An 18,499-nucleotide genomic window follows, 5' to 3' on the forward strand; every position below is an offset into this window, starting at 1 on the left:
AGCAGATTGAGTCTTCATGGACATTTTCTTCTTCAGCTTTATGTTTTTTGGAAGGTTCGACTCAGCTGTTTTAGCTGTGAAGGGGTAGAGGGTGTTGTGCAGTTAGTACTGGTAAATGGAGCTTTTAACCAGAAAGTGCTGTTTGCCATAATGCCTGTTTTTCTTTCCTTCCAGCATGATTTACCCAAAGTACTTCAGCAGCTGCAGTGTAAGTGACCTGCAGAAGTTTCTAAGTGATCCCCGGACTAGCTGCTTACTGAATATCCCCAAGGCTGATGAGCTGTATGGGGTGCCTGTCTGTGGAAACCAGTTTGTAGAGCGAGGGGAGCAGTGTGATTGTGGGACGCCCAAGGTATGTTGACTCCCACTGGGAGATTTTAAATAAGGGAAGGGAAGTGTGGCAGCAGAACTGTGGGTTGGTCTGGAACCCTAATGCCGTGCCGCTGCCTATGAGCTGATCAGAGCCAATGAGCTGTTTTTGTTGCTGCAAGCAGATTTCCAGAGCCCCTGCTGCTGTATTTGCCTGATGAACGCTTCCTTCCTGTGTTCTTCTCTTGGTGTTGCCCATATTTCTGCTTAAAAGTGACTTGTGAAAGATGTTTTGCATCTTAGGTTTGCCACTTGGTTTTGCTTCTTTTGTGCTGGATACAGAGGGCCAGAGAAGCTGTTTCTTTTTGTTTTTTTTTTATAGTAAACAATGGTTCCTTCTGCTTGTTTCAGCTTCACACATGGCAAATGTGGCTTCCCTAGTTGTGTTTGAGGACTTTCTGGGTGACATGGAGCATATGATTCTTACTATGTATATTGCAGCAGTGCCTGAAGACCTCAACCAAGATCAGAGTCTCAGTGTGCCAGGCACTGTACATACACCTAGTGAGGGACAGTTCCTGTCCCAAACAGCTCACAGACTGACCAGAGCAGACAGACAGAGTAGGGGAGGGGTTTGGACACACAGGCAGAGGCCAGACAAGGAAAGATCTGCCAGTGCCGGGTTAGGGCCAGCATTTTGTTGGGTTTTATTTTGTCATGAAAATCCCTCACCCTCAAATGACTGGAGAGGGAGGGAGGGACATTTCCTGGGTCCTCGTGTTCCCTGGAGAGAGGGTTTTGCCCTGTACAATTCTGGGGCGAGATGTGGTATTACACCTTCATTAAAGGGATAGGATGTTGAATCTTTCAAGCCTTCTTCATAAATAATATAGGGCAGGGATGCATTCCATCTTTGTACTGATAAATACTGTTATAGCAAAGTGGTGCAATCCCTGCTGTGGACAGAATTATGGTGGCTAGCAGCGTCTCCCTCTGGCTGTCCTGGGGATTAGCTTTTTCAATCTTGCGTTCTCCCTCTGGTGGTGTCTTCCCCCTTTTCTCACTCCGCAGCCCTGCTCATTCCTGGATCTTTAGTCTCCTCTTCATGGGCTTGGCCCTCTGGTCAGGTCACTAAGGTCCACCCCTTCCAGGGATTTCACAGTCTTTCCAGACCTGCTGTCTGGCTGGCATCTTCAATGCCCTTTGCCACTCCCCAGTGTCTGGAAGGGGAACCCAGGCCTGCCCTCTACACTGAGTTCCAGCCCAGGGACCTTATAACAAGCAGCCACAGTCCCTTTGCAGTCCTACCTCTTGCTGCCATTTCCCTGTCTTCTTCCTACATTGCTGGTTCCCACCCACTCTGGGTTTGCCAGTCTCCAACTCCCTCCACTCAGGGAGTCACTGCAGCCTACTTCCCTGCAGCTTTTCCCAGCAACAGCCACTCCATTCTGCATCCAGCTACCTGGCTTTATATAGGCCTCGCCTGTTCCTGCACTGGTGAGCCAGTTCCTCTAATTAGGACTTTCTTAGCCTCCAGTCTAGTAGGTTAATTGGCCCATCTGGCCTCCATTTACCCCTTCCACTCGGGTGTGGGGTGAACACCCCATCACAGGTGGTATTAAGATGCATGTGCAGTGTTTTTCCCCCAGGAATTGAAATTAAGTGGGGGGTGTTCAAATTTACAGGGGTGGGATCAGAGCCGATATGGGTGAGATCATGAGGGAGAAGGTGGGCTGTATGGCACCATAGTAAAAACTGAAAAATGTTTCATGACCATTTTATTAGATTTTAAAATCATCACACAAATTAAAGTTGGCTACTCAAGCCTTCTATGAAGCACTACATCTACACCCTTCTTGGTTTCTTGTTATAATTTTGTACAACTCTGTTAATGAATTTCTTGGATGCAATGCATTCATCTTTGGTGGCTTCTCTTGTGTCCGGTACTTCCATTCCTTCAATTGATATATGCTCATTAGATCATTTACATGATCAGGCAGAAGGCGACTTCTTTCAGAACACAAAATTCTATTCAGTGATGAAAAAGAACACTCAACTGTAGCTGTTGTGACTGGGAGTAGCAAGAGATGAATTCCTACTTCTTTCAGCCCAGGAAACATAGCATAAAGATCGAATCGAGCCACTAGTGATGACGATAAAAAAGAAGTTGAAGTCAAATCTTCATTCATTCGTCATATGATATTCCACTGTGTGTTCAAATTCTCTATTCTGTCCTGAGCACATGGCAGCCCTATTGCTGGTAGTGCCTCACTCCACTCAACTGTCAGTGTTTTATAAGACAAGGATCGGTAAAAGCTACATAGAGGTTGAGTAGAATCTAGAAGTCGCTGTTGTAGATTTTTAAGAATCAAGTCTGTGTACTTTTTCAGTTGTCTTAACAAACACTTCTTATCCTCTTCACTTAAGGATTCAATATAAATGCCTTCATTTGTCAACTTCTGGACTGAAGTCTTTGCTTCTTCCAGTACTTTTTCAATGGATAGCTCTCTGATTGATCCAAATATAGCTTCTATTGCTGGACAAAGATCTACTACTGTTGTAGCAGATGCCTGGATTGTTTAATGACCCAAGTGGTTTCAACAGTAGACTTACAAGGGAGAGAATGGCAATAGTCTTCTCTGAACATAGTTGTAAGAGTAATCCACCAGTCTCACTACTTAGATCCATCCCATGTTGGTAGATACTTTCCAAAGCCAGCAATAATGGCTGGAGTAATTTTAAGACAATAGCCAAGGATCGCTCATGAGAAAGCCAGAGGGTTTTCCCAGGTTGGACTAATTTGAACTTCAGTCCCAGTGTATCTTCTATATTTTCCAAGATACTCAGTCTTTTTGGACTCCTGCTGAAAAAAGAATATAATGAAGACATTAAATTTATAGCTTTTTTTAATGTCTTTTAAAGAGTCTGCAGCTCGTTCTAGCACTAGTTGGGGTAGATAGCCTCTGCAATGTGTTTTGGAGAGATTAGGGTTACACTTTTCTCTGAGCAATGCTTGTGCTACACTATGTCTTCCAGAGAAGTTTGCATCTCCATCAAATGCACAAGCAGCCATCTGTTTGGGTCCCATTGACAGGCATTTAACTCTTCTAAGATGTGGGTTGTCACAGATGCAGCCAAGGTGTCTTCTATAACTTGAACATCCAGAAATGCATCTACTGGCCTACCACTGACATCAAGATAACGTACACAATGACTTAATACTTGATGACCATTGGTGCATTCATCAGCCATGTATGCAAATTTTTTGAATGTGGAGAGAGAGTTCTTCTTTTTCAACTGTTGAATCTTTCACTGTTGCACCACATGTGTCTAGCCAGTCAGTTGAGTTTCTTGCAGAAAGATAGTGAGCATTTGCTGGTCTTGTTCAGAACCAGTGTTCAAATTCAGGATGAACAAGTGACAATGCACTTAACATTGGCCTCCAGTTTGTAGTGTATGGTATCTCTTGCTTAAAGAGAAAGTATGATGCCACGGCCATGTTTGTTCGCATGAACTGTATTATGTAACAGCCTCATTAATACTCACAGGTGTTGTCCTTTGATCAGTGGAGACTCAGAGTTCAGAGCTGCTTTCACATGAGTTCATCTCCCAGGTGGGGGGCAATAAGGCACCTTGCTTGTTCCTCCAGCTGCTCATTGTTCTCTCTGGCCACGGTTGTTCGTTGTGCCACCGTTCACTCTACCGCTTTGTTGCCAATGGCCCTGCGCCGTCACCTGCTGCTGCCACCTGCCACTGTGACCTCTGAGAGTTGGTCTTTTGAGGTTCCACCCAGCTCTCAGTGACTTTTAGCTGAGCTCTCAGTGGGGGAACCTCGCTGCTAATGCAGACTGGGCCATCTCTTCCACAGAAACACTGTCCCACAGCAGGTCTAAGCACTTAGACCTGATTATCAATGATTTCAGCTGTAGTGGTCACTTAACAAAACAAAGACTATCTATGAAGCCTAATCATCTCTGTCTTTAAACAGCGGAGAGGGGCAGGTCTAATAGTACTTGTGATTCAGGCAGACCATCAAGCAAAACACCTGTCCCCACCCTCTCTCTCTCGATGCCCTCAAACAGCACAGACTAAGTACAGTTCTACTGCCCTTTACTTGTACAATAAGAACAACAGCATTTCATTACACTTCCGCCCCCCCCCCCCGCATTCAAGTGATTTGTAACCCAACTCCAGCCAAAATCTATCACTTGGGCAACACCGGTCTGTTTGCTGGATACCTAGGTAGATTAGGTGTGAATGTAAATACAGTCTGGTCCTGAAGTCTTTCCCCCCAGCCCCCAGCTCATCATTAGCTGTCAGGGAGAACTCATTTAGACTTTGCTTACAAATCATAATTTGAAATTATTAGGTTGGCCAACATCACCGAAGTGAATGCACTGACATTGTCATAAACAGCTGTACGAGGAAGATAGTCTAAGTTCCTACTTTTCAAATCTATTATACTTTTTCAGATACACTTATTTTATCGTACACTTTATATGCTTTTAAAATATTGTGACAAAGTTCCTCCTCTGCCTTGGTGGGTCCTGTGCTTATTGGCGGATTTTCTCGCCTCAGAGGTTCACAGCAGCCCTCAGTTTGGCCACTTTCATGGCTCAAATCTGCCATTCACTCAGTTAGCCTCATCACTGGCCAAGATGGGGAAAGGAAAAAGAACAATCCCCACAGTCTCTGCTGATCCACCTAGTGGATCGGGGAACAGGCCAGACACCTTCCCCTCTGGTGGAACCCACAGTCCAATTCAACTTCTCTGGGATCAAGTAGGGAGATGTGGGGAACCTGGGCCCACCCTCTACTCCGGGTTCCAGCCCAGGGCCCTGTGGATTGCAGCTGTCCACAGTGGCTCCTGTAACAGCTGCATGACAGCTACAACTCACTGGGCTATTTCCCCATGGCCTCCTCCCAACAGCTTCTTTATTCTTACCACAGGACCTTCCTCCTGATGTCTAATAATGCTTGTACTTTTCAGTCTTCCAGTAGTACGCCTTCTCACTCTCTCCACTTCTTGCACCTCTTGCTCCCAGCTCCTCGCACGCACCACAAACTGAAGTGAGCTCCTTTTTAAAACCCAGGTACCCTGATTAGCCTGCCTTAATTAATTCTAGCAGCTTCTTGATTGGCTGCAGGTGTTCTAATCAGCCTGTCTGCCTTAATTGTTTCCAGAAAGTTCCTGATTGTTCTGGAACTTTCCCTGTTGCCTTACCCAGGGAAAAGGGACCTACTTAACCTGGGGCTAGTATATCTGCCTTCTATCACTCTCATGTAGCCGTCTGGCCCGACCCTGTCACAATATGTATTAATGTTTCAATTTCAATTCAAATTTCCAAATAATCACTAAATTGGCAACACTGCATGTAACTAGTTCACAAAACTGGTGGGGGTGTTGGGGGAAATTCAGGTGATAAACACCCCCCTGGGGGAGGTATAGGGAAATCCATTGCAGCCTCACTTATTCCCATTTCTATGCTTACTGTGTCTCAGGGCCAGGGCGCCCCCTTCAGGGGCATCAGGGAATCAGCGCTCAAGCTGGGTTGGTCTGTCAGGTGTATTGGCTGGGCAACAGAGCAAGTAATAGGCCAGGCCTCTTGGATGAGGACTGAGCAGACAAACAGTCTATAGCTCAGGCCTCCCGGCCTAAGGGTTAGCACTCAACCAGCCCTGAATGCAGGGCTGGAGTTAGCGGGACTTGGGCCCACGGTGTCCCAGTTCTGGGCCCTAGAAGTGGTCCTGTCGTGGGGTTGGCAGGGAAACATGGGGTCGCTGCCTTGCCTCATGATGACACAACAAGACCAATGTCTCCCTTCCCTAGGCTTCTTCCTACTGGTGTCTGGTGGGCAGCTCCGCAGCCACTAAGCTCACTCTCCATTCCCTCTTCGAGTTTCTCAGTCTCCCGAGACAGTGGTTTGCCTTCTCTCTAAACTGGCTCTGGAGAGTTGTTGCCTGCCACAGCCTATCATAGGCTCTGCTAGTGGTTCAGCTCCCTGGGAAGGACTTCTGGCTCTTTCCCTGGTCTGGCTCCAGCTGAGCTGCAGGATCCTACTCTTATACTGCCTGTTCCACCTCTGCACTTCCTGCGAAGGGGATGGTGCATGGTTAGCTGAGCCCAGCAGGGTGAGTTAAACCCCCTCTGCATCAGAATGAGGCCACTTGCCTCATTACACCATTACAGCAGTATTGCTTATTTCCATAACCAATTAATCCAATAACTCCATTCCATTACTGGTATAAAACATTTCACACCAGTATAACCTACAAGGCATTACATGGATTTAACTGGTTATCGTTCACAGAAAATGTGAGTTCCAGCCCCAGGAAGCCATGAAGGGTGCATATCCACTTTGTTTTCCTTTGCGGGTCCTCTTTAAAGCACAGATCTGCTTTCTGTATGTAATTAGAGTTGGTCCAATAAACTGGTTCATTAATCTCTTCACAAGTAGAAGTGCCGAGTTTTGGTGGTGGTTGTTTGTGGGCTCTTACTATTTTCTGTTCATGTGCATTTGCGTGAGTGCTGGATATTTATAAAATGTTCAGAAATGCCCCAAGGTTCGTGAATTTTAGCACAATCAGTCACAGACCATTGTCAGGAGTTGCGGCATTAATGCTTAGTGTTGTCTCCAGCCAGTCTCAGGCCAAGCCCTCCTGTACATTTTTTGCGATGTTAATAAAAGTAATTATTCAGAATGACTCTGCGGTCTGTCCATTCCCACCAGTGCAGAGGCTCTGTGGTAAGACCCCTTGATGCACACTCTGGTAGATAAGGGAGGAGTTCCCTCTAGCACTTCCTGCTCAGCTGCCTGTTTTCAGCAGCTGCCCAAAACTTCTGCAGAACTTTGGTAACTTTCTGATTAGTGCCAGGAATTTGATCAAGAAGCAGTGACTGCAGAAACCTCTCCAGGCCATGCCTGTCTTCTCTTTCTCTCCTGTGACTCACATCCTTCTTAGTACACCCTTTCTGTCCAGTGGGCAGACGGTTTCGCAATGTACTCTCTCTGCTGCTGGAGCCCTGCCCTCTCTAGCAAGCAGTATAGAAGAAGTGGTGTTTCACACCTTCCCATGGTGTTTAGTTTGTAATCTTGTGTCCAGGTTTTGAGTTTGGATTTAGATTTTTGAACTTGTCAATTAAGCAAATCACTCCAGGGCAGCCAGTCTGCAAAGCACAATCTTTCTCATCTCTGGTCTGAAAGTCAGCCAGAGGGAGATAGCAGCACAGAGTCATCCAAGGATCAATAGACAGATGTTTTGTTCTGGTGCTCACAGAAGGATGTTATCCTGCTATTTATCTATTCCCAGCTGCTTTCTTCCCCTCCCCCCCCCCCGTTACTGGCTGTGTCTTCCTGGGAGGGTACTGGCCTGCTATTCTGACATCCCTTTTATGTAACATCGGGATAACAGTATGTCCCCTTCATTGTACAGTGCTTTGGGACCCATAGAAGTATGCTATAGAAGAGCTAAGGATGATTATAATAACTATGGCCATAGTCAGAAGCTAGTAACAGATTGCTGTGTGGGTAGGAATGTGGCATACAGATAACTTCACAGTGTACTCACAGGAGAAAACAGTGCCATTTCTGCCTACATCCCCCAGTGGTGCCATACAACAGGAGACATACACAGCCCTTTTGCAGGAGCCCCCCTTGATGATGATCAAAGGGTTGCTGATTTTAGGAGGTTATCCAGGTGACTCACTGCTCCCATCCCCAGTGTATTCACTCCCTAACCCATGTGTGTTGTGTTTTGTTTGTTAGGAATGCAGGGATCCCTGCTGCAACGCCACCACCTGCCGACTAAGTGACGGAGCAGAATGTGCTCAGGGAGAATGCTGCCAACGGTGTAAGGTAAAATCAGTCTCCGGATGATGTCTGCTAAGAGCTGCCTTGGGGAAGTCTGGCTGATTGACAACTGGGGAAAAGGGCCCCAAGAAATGAAATGAGGCCAATTCCCCAGCCTGCTAAAGTGCCCAGCACATGGTGTATGAACATGATATTTCCTGGCTTTATGGTCAACATATTTCTCTCAGGGTGAGAGTCTAAGTAAGCCCGACATGCACATGCTACTGCTAGGTTATTGGGTAAAAAGGTATGAAGCCACTGGGATGCTCAGAGATGTGAACAAACGTGTCTGGCTTCTCAGGTAACCCCTGGCTACATCAAAGCAACCATACAGGTCTCTAAGTCAAGGGCTTTGTCCTGGGGGTCCCAAAGGCTGCCAGTCAATAGCATTGTAGCCCTAATTAAATGGATTAAAAACTGACTAACTGAATGTAGGCTACACTTACAGGCTGGGGGGCTGCTTTTTGGAAAGCAAGGGCTTAAAAAGGGACTTAGAGTCGTGATAGGAACCAGCTGAACATGAGCTGTCAGTGGGATGCTGTACCTAGGGGTATATCTGCACAGCAGCTGTGAGGTGTAATTCCCAGCCCAAGTGGATATATGAGCTCATGTGCTAAAAATAGCTGTGTGACCAGGCAGCAGCTTTGGCTAGTCACCAGAGTACAGTCCCATCTGACCCCATGGGTACAAACTCTGGCTTCTAGCCTGAGCCACCACCTATGCTGCCGTAGCCACAGTTCTGTTTTTAGCTCGCTAGCTTGAGCAGAGCTAGCATGCATATGTCTACCTGAGCTGGAAATCACACCTACTACGTAGATATACCCTAAAGGGGCGAATGTGATCCTTGACTGTATAAGCAGGGGAATATTGAGCAGTAGCAAGGAGATGGTGTTATCTCTGCATATGGCATTAATGCATCCTGCGTCCAGTTTTAGTGTCCACACTTCAGAAAGGGTATTGAAAAATTGAAAAGGGTTCAGAAAAGAGCCGCAACAATAATTTGAGTTCTGGAAAACCTGCCTGCCAAAGGAAGCTCAATTTATTTAATTTACACAAGAAAAGGTTAAGAGATGACTTGATGACAGTCTATTAGTACCTACATGGGGACAAGACTTTTGCAGAGGGATCTTTAGTTTAGCAGACAAAGGCAGAATGAGATCCAGTGACTGGAAGCTGAAGACAAATTCAGACTAGAAATAAAGCTTTATTTTTTTAACAGGGAGGGTAATTATCCATTGGAACAGCTGATGTAGGAATTTGGTAGATTCTCTATCATTTGTAGTCTTTAAATCAGTACAGAATGTCATAGTATGAGACATCCTCTAACTGAACCACGAGATATGGTTCTGAAACGGGAATCACCGGTGGCCATTCCTGTTGTTCAGAAGTCACACTAGATGATCATAATGGTCCTTTCTGACCTTAACAGCTGTGACTCTGTGGTTAAGAAAAGGTAGTTGAACTCAGTTGCTTCCAGATAACATTGTACAAATTGTTAAGGCAAACAGGTTGGGTGTGAATCACTGAGGAAGGGTCACATTACAAGTGGTTGAACGTCTCCAGGGCCAGCTCACATGCTAAGGATGTGTTTTCACTTTCCTGGTCCAAGCAGTATTCACCCATGACCACCTGATGTTGAAGACTGCAGGGTAAAGCTTAGCACAACTCCGCAAAGTCATACTCCAACCCCAGGTAGTTCCCTGACTAAGAGTCAGACCTATACAGAAGTTTATACCAGAGCTCCAACTGGCTTTGACTTCAGTGGGACCAGGATCAGCCCCTCCCACTCTGCCAGATCAGCAAACCAGGGAATGTGTAAGGCTAGGGTGCAGCCTGACTGATGGGCACTCGCTGACATCCCCCACCCCCCATTCCTTGGGGATTGTGTTTTGTGTTTGCTAAGGTGAAGGCTGCTGGTGTGTTGTGCCGTGCCAGTAAGAACAGCTGTGATCTGCCCGAACACTGCACTGGCTTCTCAGCAGAGTGCCCGGAGGACGTCTTCCAAGAGAATGGTGTGCCGTGCCAGTATGGGAATGGCTACTGTTACAACGGGGTGTGCCCCTCGCACAGCGAGCACTGCCGCACGCTCTGGGGTGCAGGTAACATGGCTCTTTGCATGCGCTCCTTCAGCTCCATGCTCACAGGGCAAGCTCATGCCAGTGCAGTGCTGTGTGTATCCATTGCTGAGGCTGCAGCACACAGACTGGGAGCCCAGGTCTTCCTCAATGCTCTCATGGGACATGCACCCACCCATCCCAGCAGTGTGCATGGCATTTGGCAGGCTAGTTGCTGTAACCCAACAAAGTCGAGGGCAGTGGTTTGCACTCTGAACTTTAGGCCACTAGTTTAGGAACTACAGATAAGCACAGGCCTGACTAGCTTGGCCTTGGCGCCTCTGTGCATCAGTTTCCCCACTTCACTGTGTGTAGGACACAAGGGATTGGTGATGCCAAATCAGCCACCCTGGCCACTAAGTTTGGGGGCTTCAAAGTTCCTTAAGTCAGACACCTGAGATCAGAGGCTCCCGGATTCTATGGCTGCTTCTGGAAGTATAGGCCTTAATGTTTATGAAGAGCTTTGAGATCTTGGATGGAAGGCACTAGGGACAGGCATTGTTTTTATCACTAGTTCCTGACAGAAGGGTGATGTGAGTTGTAAGGAGTCCAGTGGGGTGCAGGGAACTGTGGAGCCCCAGAATCACCTGCCAAAGGAAGAGGGTGGTGGGGGAAGTTTTCGATGTGCCTGGTGTTGGGGGAAAGGTGGCAGAGGTGTCACCCCATGAGGCGTGGTGCTGTCACACAGGCTCAGGTTAGCTTGCCTTTGTGAAACTCCAGCGTCAGCTCTTCTCTGTGTCCCTGCAGAGGCCCAGGTGGCCCCTGATATCTGCTTTGAGTACAATGGCCGCCAGAAGGACTACCTGCATTGCTTGACAGAGAACGGGAAAAGGCCCTGCAGCCCAAAGTAAGGAACTGAAGCACCCAGTGCCAACGGTGTGTGAGTCTGTGCATGGGAGTGGAGTCGTGGTGAGCTGATCCGGAGTGGGAGGTGGCGTTATTATTGTGAGCCAGTCCTGAGGGGGAGGGGATCTCTGTGTGGTGAAGGTGGAGTCATTGTGAACTAGTCCCATTGGGCAGGGGATCTCTATGGGGAGGTGGCGGAGTCACTGTAAGCTGGTCCTGTGGGGGAGGGGATCTCTATGAGGACAAGGCAGAGTCATTGTGAGCTGGTCCCAGCGGAGGAGATCTCTATAGGGAGGAGGTGGTGTCCCCAAGCTGCAGTTCCAGGCCATTGTATGAGGGGCCATGCTCCAGTCCTTCACTTTCAGAGACAGGGCCACTTTTTTTTACTTTAAGCCATGTCTTTATCTAGGAAGTTTTGACAGGTTTACAAATCCCAGCTATGTAAATATCAGAGATAATACAGTAATCATTACAGCAGTGTTTAGAGAAACACTATTCAGTAATATAATTATTGAATCTCTCTATTTAGCAGGGTTTTACCATGTTATCCTGAGCACCTTTACACTACCCATGACATATCATTTCTGGTGATTTTATTAAATGTAGTGAATTCTCTGATTACACACATTTAACAGACCAGGCCTGTCTATCAAATATTAAATAAACAAACAAAAACAACTGGACAGGTGTGCTGGTTCTTTTGCAGGCGAAAGTACTTTGTCTGAATAGTGAATAAATGGTAACTAAGTATCTAAGTAGCTGTTTGTCCCCTGTCTATTTTGCTGGGTATAAAGAAAAGGAGTACTTGTGGCACCTTAGAGACTAACAAATTTATTAGAGCATAAGCTTTCGTGGGCTACAGCTCACTTCATCGGATGCATTTGGTGGAAAAAACAGAGGAGAGATATACACACACACGGAGAACATGAAACAATGGGTTTATCATACACACTGTAAGGAGAGTGATCACTTAAGATAAGCCATCACCAACAGCAGGGGGGGGAAGGAGGAAAACCTTTCATGGTGACAAGCAGGTAGGCTAATTCTAGCAGTTAACAAGAATATCAGAGGAACAGTGGGGGGTGGGGTGGGAGGGAGAAATACCATGGGGAAATAGTTTTACTTTGTGTAATGACTCATCCATTCCCAGTCTCTCTTCAAGCCTAAGTTAATTGTATCCAGTTTGCAAATTAATTCCAATTCAGCAGTCTCTCGTTGGAGTCTGTTTTTGAAGCTTTTTTGTTGAAGTATAGCCACTCTTAGGTCTGTGATCGAGTGACCAGAGAGATTGAAGTGTTCTCCAACTGGTTTTTGAATGTTATAATTCTTGACGTCTGATTTGTGTCCATTCATTCTTTTACGTAGAGACTGTCCAGTTTGGCCAATGTACATGGCAGAGGGGCATTGCTGGCACATGATGGCATATATCACATTGGTAGATGCGCAGGTGAACGAGCCTCTGATAGTGTGGCTGATGTGATTAGGCCCTATGATGGTATCCCCTGAATAGATATGTGGACAGAGTTGGCAACGGGCTTTGTTGCAAGGATAGGTTCCTGGGTTAGTGGTTCTGTTGTGTGGTGTGTGGTTGCTGGTGAGTATTTGCTTCAGATTGGGGGGCTGTCTGTAAGCAAGGACTGGTCTGTCTCCCAAGATCTGAGAGAGCGATGGCTCGTCCTTCAGGATAGGTTGTAGATCCTTGATGATGCGTTGGAGAGGTTTTAGTTGGGGGCTGAAGGTGATGGCTAGTGGCGTTCTGTTGTTTTCTTTGTTGGGCCTGTCCTGTAGTAGGTGACTTCTAGGTACTCTTCTGGCTCTGTCAATCTGTTTCTTCACTTCAGCAGGTGGGTATTGTAGTTGTAGGAATGCATGATAGAGATCTTGTAGGTGTTTGTCTCTGTCTGAGGGGTTGGAGCAAATGCGGTTATATCGTAGCGCTTGGCTGTAGACAATGGATCGAGTGGTATGATCTGGATGAAAGCTAGAGGCATGTAGGTAGGAATAGCGGTCAGTAGGTTTCCGATATAGGGTGGTGTTTATGTGATCATCGCTTATTAGCACCGTCGTGTCCAGGAAGTGGATCTCTTGTGTGGACTGGTCCAGGCTGAGGTTGATGGTGGGATGGAAATTGTTGAAATCATGGTGGAATTCCTCAAGAGCTTCTTTTCCATTCTTTTCCATTTCTTTTTCTTTTCTTTTTGCTGGGTATGTAACTGGTGTGTTAATTTTTCCATAACAACCTCCCATGTTTTTTGAACCATTCTTCTGTGGTTAGGCTATTTTTCTTTTGCAAGGGAGGCTATCAGTAGCCCAGCAGCTTGGGATCATTTGATAATAAATATCCAACAGTTGGTGATATCTGGTTACAAATTTCATCCCAGTACTGTTCAGTGACTGAACATGTCCACCATATAAGCATAAAATCTCCTCTTTCACCACAATTTCGCCACCGTTTATCTCCATTCAATCTCTGTCGCTCTCTGTCTCTTTCTATGTATATAGTGTAACCTGTCTGAGTTGAAACAGTATCTTAAATACATTTTCTTTTATTGTGCTACAGACTGAGGTTTACTGGTCCTCTTTTCCAGATCAAAGCCCATTCATCTGTGGTAATTCATCTATCCACATCCTTTTCCTACCATGTCATATATGGGCATGTTTTTGTTAGCAAAGTTATCTGCAGAGGTGTCAGTCAATAAATTTAATTATACTTGTTTGTTTCCTAATTGAGCAGACCCCATTTCTTTTATTAAAGTTAGCTTTCTGTATAAAACTGCTTTTCTAGAAAGTCGAAAAACATAATGCATAACTTGAAAGTACTAGTACTTGGGAGAGGAGAGTAGTCCAATTAAAGTTAGTTTTGATCTCTAAATAAGTTAGAAATGTTTCTTTGCTGAATAACTGGCCAACTGTGCGTATTCTATGGCTTTTCAAGTCTTTAAGCTCTCTGGTTCGTGATTTGGGTTAAGATTTGTATTGTTTGCGATGGGTGTCACTGGTGAGGTAACATGATTTATTTAGTCTCTAGTTCCATCCCAAACCCATAGCTTACGATAAAGAATATGTACAGATTTCTGGAGCGTGTGATTTTTTTTATTAGTTCATGGTAGTCTAGCAGAGCTTACATTGCCACAATTTTCTTGTTCAGTGAAGACCCAGTATTTGGCTAGTTTAGAGCCCCCAGTCAACTACTGCTTTGAACTGTCTGGTTGGATAGAATATTTGGAACAGCTAGTCCACCCTGGTTAATGGGTCAATACAAAGTATCTGGACTCGCTCTTGGTCTTTTCTTAGTCCATATAAATTCTAACAACATCCTCTGTATTCCTGCTAGGATTTTATCTGATTACCAGGAAGATTTTGAAACAAGTAAAATATCCTTGGAAAATGTTCATTTTGACTTTGGCTGTTCTGCCCAATCAAGAAATTGCATATTAGCCCTAGCACTCCAGATCTTTTTTCATTTGCCGAAGTAGTGGTTTGATATTTAAATCGTAAACCCTGTCTAGGTTGCTTAAGATACAAATTCCAAGATGCTCAGAGTGCCCCTAAACCTCCAACTGCCGGAAGCTGGAATTGGACAACATAGGACGGATCACTGAAAATTGCCCAGTTCTGTTCATTGCCTCTGAAGAATACTGGACTAAATGGACCATTGTTCTGATCCACTTTGACTGTTCTAGGGTATCTTACAGAATTTGTTGCCCATTTGTACCCAAATGTTTTCTGGGGGAATGACTTCTTAAGTCTGGCAAATTTAAGTCTGGCTGTTCAGATTTGGCATAATTTACTGTAAATCCAGATGCTTTCCCAAAGTCCTGGATTTCCTTGTATACTAATTTTAGGGAAATATTTCATTCAGATAAATATAGTATTACATCATCTGCAAATAAAGCTATTTTCGGATGTGTTCCTGCAAGTTTTATTGCTGTGATATATTCATTATTTCTTATCCTCTGTGCAAAAGGCTCCATGGCCAGGGCAAAAAAGGAGACAATGGACATCCCTGCCTAGTTCCTCTGCATAATTCAAATGGAGATTTAAATCCATTAACTCTCACATCTCCTTTTGGGCTGGTGTGAAGATCATTTTAAGGAACTGGGGACCAATGTCCACATAGGACAGGACTTGAAACAGAAAGTTCCACTCTATTCTACCAAAGGCTTTCTCTGCATCAAATGATAACAAAATAAATGGATCTTTCTTTCTTCTAGCATTGTGGATGATTCCAAGGAGTCTTTGAATATTGTTTGAAATTGTCTATCCTTAATTAACCCAGTTTGATGTGAGCTTATATTCACCAAGAGCATGGACTGCAATCGGCTAGCTAGTATTTTTGCTAAAATCTGTCATGTTGCAGCAGTAATATGGGCCTATAAGAACTACATATGGTAGGGTCTTTTCTAGCTTTAGGGTAGAACAACAATAGCTTCTTTGAGTGATGGTCCCTATGTGTATTCCATATGTGGGTATACATGCCAACCTGAGTCTGGAAATTCTTCCAAGCAGTGTCTGTTGGCCTGCACATGTGCTGTACAGAGGCCTCAACTAACGAGCAGTGCCCTCCAAGCATGTGCCTAGGAGCAGAACCTCCACCACTTAAGCCCAAAGATTCTTCTTCTAGGGCTAACCATGAGGGAAGAGGGCACTCCCATGGAAACTGCATGCATGGAACCTGAGGGACTGGCTCTGCTTAAGACCCCCAGATTGGAGGGCAAAGAAGTTAAAAAGAAAGATTCACCAGTTCCATTGGTCATCTGGGTACTGAAGTGTAAGGACCAATGTTCAACAGCTCTATCCACAAGCGCTGGTCCAGACCCATTGTCAGTACCACCTCATTCGTCCAAGGACTTCCCTACTGCCATGGACTCCTGGAACCTCTCGGACACCAGGGCATATGGACACTTACATAACATCAGATGATATGTTTCTCCCTTATCAACAGTCTCAGTCTCCTCTTCTACTCATCGTATTTCTTAAAACCTTTCCTGGACCTTTGGCAACTCAACATCTTTATTTGAAAGCTGAAATTCCAGATGATTCCGTTGGTGGCAGTAATCCCCTGCCTTCAGGAGGGGATGTGATCCGTGACTCTTGACATGAAGGACGTATATTTCCGTGTGGACATTCACTCCTCACACAGGTTTATGATAGGCCAGGAACACTTCCAGTTTCAAATCCTCTCCTCTTGGGCAAGCAAGGGCACCTGGAGTATTTTGAAAAGTTTTCTCTGTGGTAGCAGCCCAGATGAGACACTAGGGCTATATGATATTGCCATACCTGGATGATTGGCTCCTGGTAAGCTGCTCGCATCAGGAGGTCAAGTCGGTAACAAGGTTCCTCATACAGCTTCCATCAGATCTAGGCATTCACTTAACTGGAGAATAGTCCGTTTTGTCACCCACAATGTCGATAAACCTTCTGGGGCAATTTTATATGCGGTTTCTGCGAGAGCGTTCCTCCCCCTCAGTCAGATTTCATATCATGAGCACCCTTATTTCATACACTACCTGCAGACCAGGAACTAAAGTGCACAGGTGCCTTTCACTGTTAGGCCTCATGGCCCCACGCACCTACTTGACACCATTCGCAAGGTTCCACTTGCAGTGCGTGCAAACCTGGCTCCACTCATTCTATCGACTGGACAAGGAGCCCATTCCCACCAGAGTTATCTCCTCCATTGCCTGGTGGTTGAACCCAGGAAAGATCATGGTGGGAGTTCCCTTCTGCTCTTCCACCCACAGAGCCACCATTGTGATGGAAGCCTCCCTCCTATGGGGGATGCTCACTTGGACAATGACATTGCTCAGGGCACCGGGACTCCAAAAGAGGCCAGACTACATATCAACATACTGGAACTGAGGGCAGTCTGCCTTACATGCAAGGCTTTCCTCCAGCTCATACACTCACTCCATATATAGGTAATGTCAGACTATATCACCACTGTGGTCTGCATAATAAGGGAGGGGCAAGATCTGATTCCCTCTGCTTGGAAGCCATCAGACTATGGAACTGATGCATCAGGAACTGTATCATGATACAGGCTGTTTACCCTTCTGGATATCCACAACTCCCTTGAAGGCAGACTAAGCAGAGACTTCTTGGCAGACCGCGAGTGGGAGATCTACGACACAGTCCTAAACGAGATATTTACACAATGGGGAACACCACAATGGGACCTCTTTTTATCCCAAACGAACAGGAAATTTTCCCTATATTGCTCCACAGAAGCCATGGGTAATGGCTCCCGGGGCGATGGACAAACAACCTCAGATATGCCTTTCCTCCCATTCCCTTGCTTCCACGGTTGTAGGTAAGATATGTCACGATGAAGCCAACAGTATTCTCTTAGCACCCAGACACTTCTGATTCACAGAACTTCTGATGATGCCTGTCTGCCTCCCAATTAGGATCCGCCCACTCCCAGACCTCCTAGCTCAGGACAGGGGGGAAATCCAGCATCCCAACCCAAGGTCTTGCCACCTCACGCCCTAGTGTTTGGATGGGCATCAGACAGAATGCTCATGCTTGGGCCCCTGTTCAAATTATCCTTAACCAAAGTAGGGAAGGTTCTACTAGAACCTGCTACCTGGCTAAATGGAGATATTTCTTGGCCTGGGCACAAATCCACCGAAATTCTCCAGCCACTGCAAGTATCCTGGTCATTTTAGATTAATCTCCTGTCTTTGAAGACCTCGGGTCCCTCCCTTTATTTGCTGCAAGAGCACCTAGTAGTGATTAGTACATTCCTCCCTCCGGTGGAGGGACGTTACATCTTACTCACCCAACTATAATATGGTTTATGAAAGGCCTAATCAGGACCTTCCCAACAGTGGTTAAACCAACACCTCAAAGGGGCCTTAATCTCGTCCTGTCAAGACTCACCAGTCCTCCCTTCAAACCCATGGTGACATGTTCCATGCCCCCACCTGTCCATGGCGGTAGCACTTTTGTGGCTGTCACTTCAGCCAGGAGGGTTGCGAACTCAGAGCTATCCTGGTGGACTCTTTTTCACAAAGAAAAGGCCCCTCTTCACCTACACCCTAAGTTTCTCCCTCAGGTGGATTCTGAGTTCCACATCAATCAAACTATTCACTTATTTCTACTTGCAATGGACCAAACCTATTAGAAAATCACTGAGACATTCTATCACCATTGCAGAAAGATCACATGGACAAGCTACATCGTCCCAGAGGATTTCTAAGTGGGTTTCAGGATGCATCCTACAGTGCTACAGGATAGCAAAAATCTCTTCCCCCCAGTTCCACAATTCACTCCATGGGAATGCAGGCTCCCTCCAGGGCATCCCTATGTCACAAGACACCTGCAGGGCAGCCGCTAGAGTTCTGTCCACATGTTCGCGACACACTGCGCTTTAGT

The 18,499-nt window shown here is 45.9% G+C and overlaps 1 protein-coding gene across 3 annotated transcripts in view; it reads left to right on the plus strand.

The window, feature by feature from the left end:
• The window catches only part of ADAM8 (ADAM metallopeptidase domain 8), a 109,843-nt gene that overhangs the window by 59,826 nt on the left and 31,518 nt on the right, over positions 1 to 18,499 (plus strand). For all 3 annotated transcript variants that reach the window (XR_006283012.1, XM_038409684.2, XM_038409685.2), the window contains exons 12-15: positions 175 to 352; positions 8,076 to 8,165; positions 10,063 to 10,258; positions 11,021 to 11,120. Coding sequence is in view for 2 of the 3 variants with exons in the window: in XM_038409684.2 (XP_038265612.1) it covers positions 175 to 352; positions 8,076 to 8,165; positions 10,063 to 10,258; positions 11,021 to 11,120 (564 nt within the window). In the remaining variant the exon portion in view is untranslated. The remainder of the gene's footprint in view (positions 1 to 174; positions 353 to 8,075; positions 8,166 to 10,062; positions 10,259 to 11,020; positions 11,121 to 18,499) is intronic.

The sequence above is a fragment of the Dermochelys coriacea genome, chromosome 7 (genome assembly GCF_009764565.3).
Source record: "Dermochelys coriacea isolate rDerCor1 chromosome 7, rDerCor1.pri.v4, whole genome shotgun sequence".
NCBI lineage: Eukaryota > Metazoa > Chordata > Testudines > Dermochelyidae > Dermochelys > Dermochelys coriacea.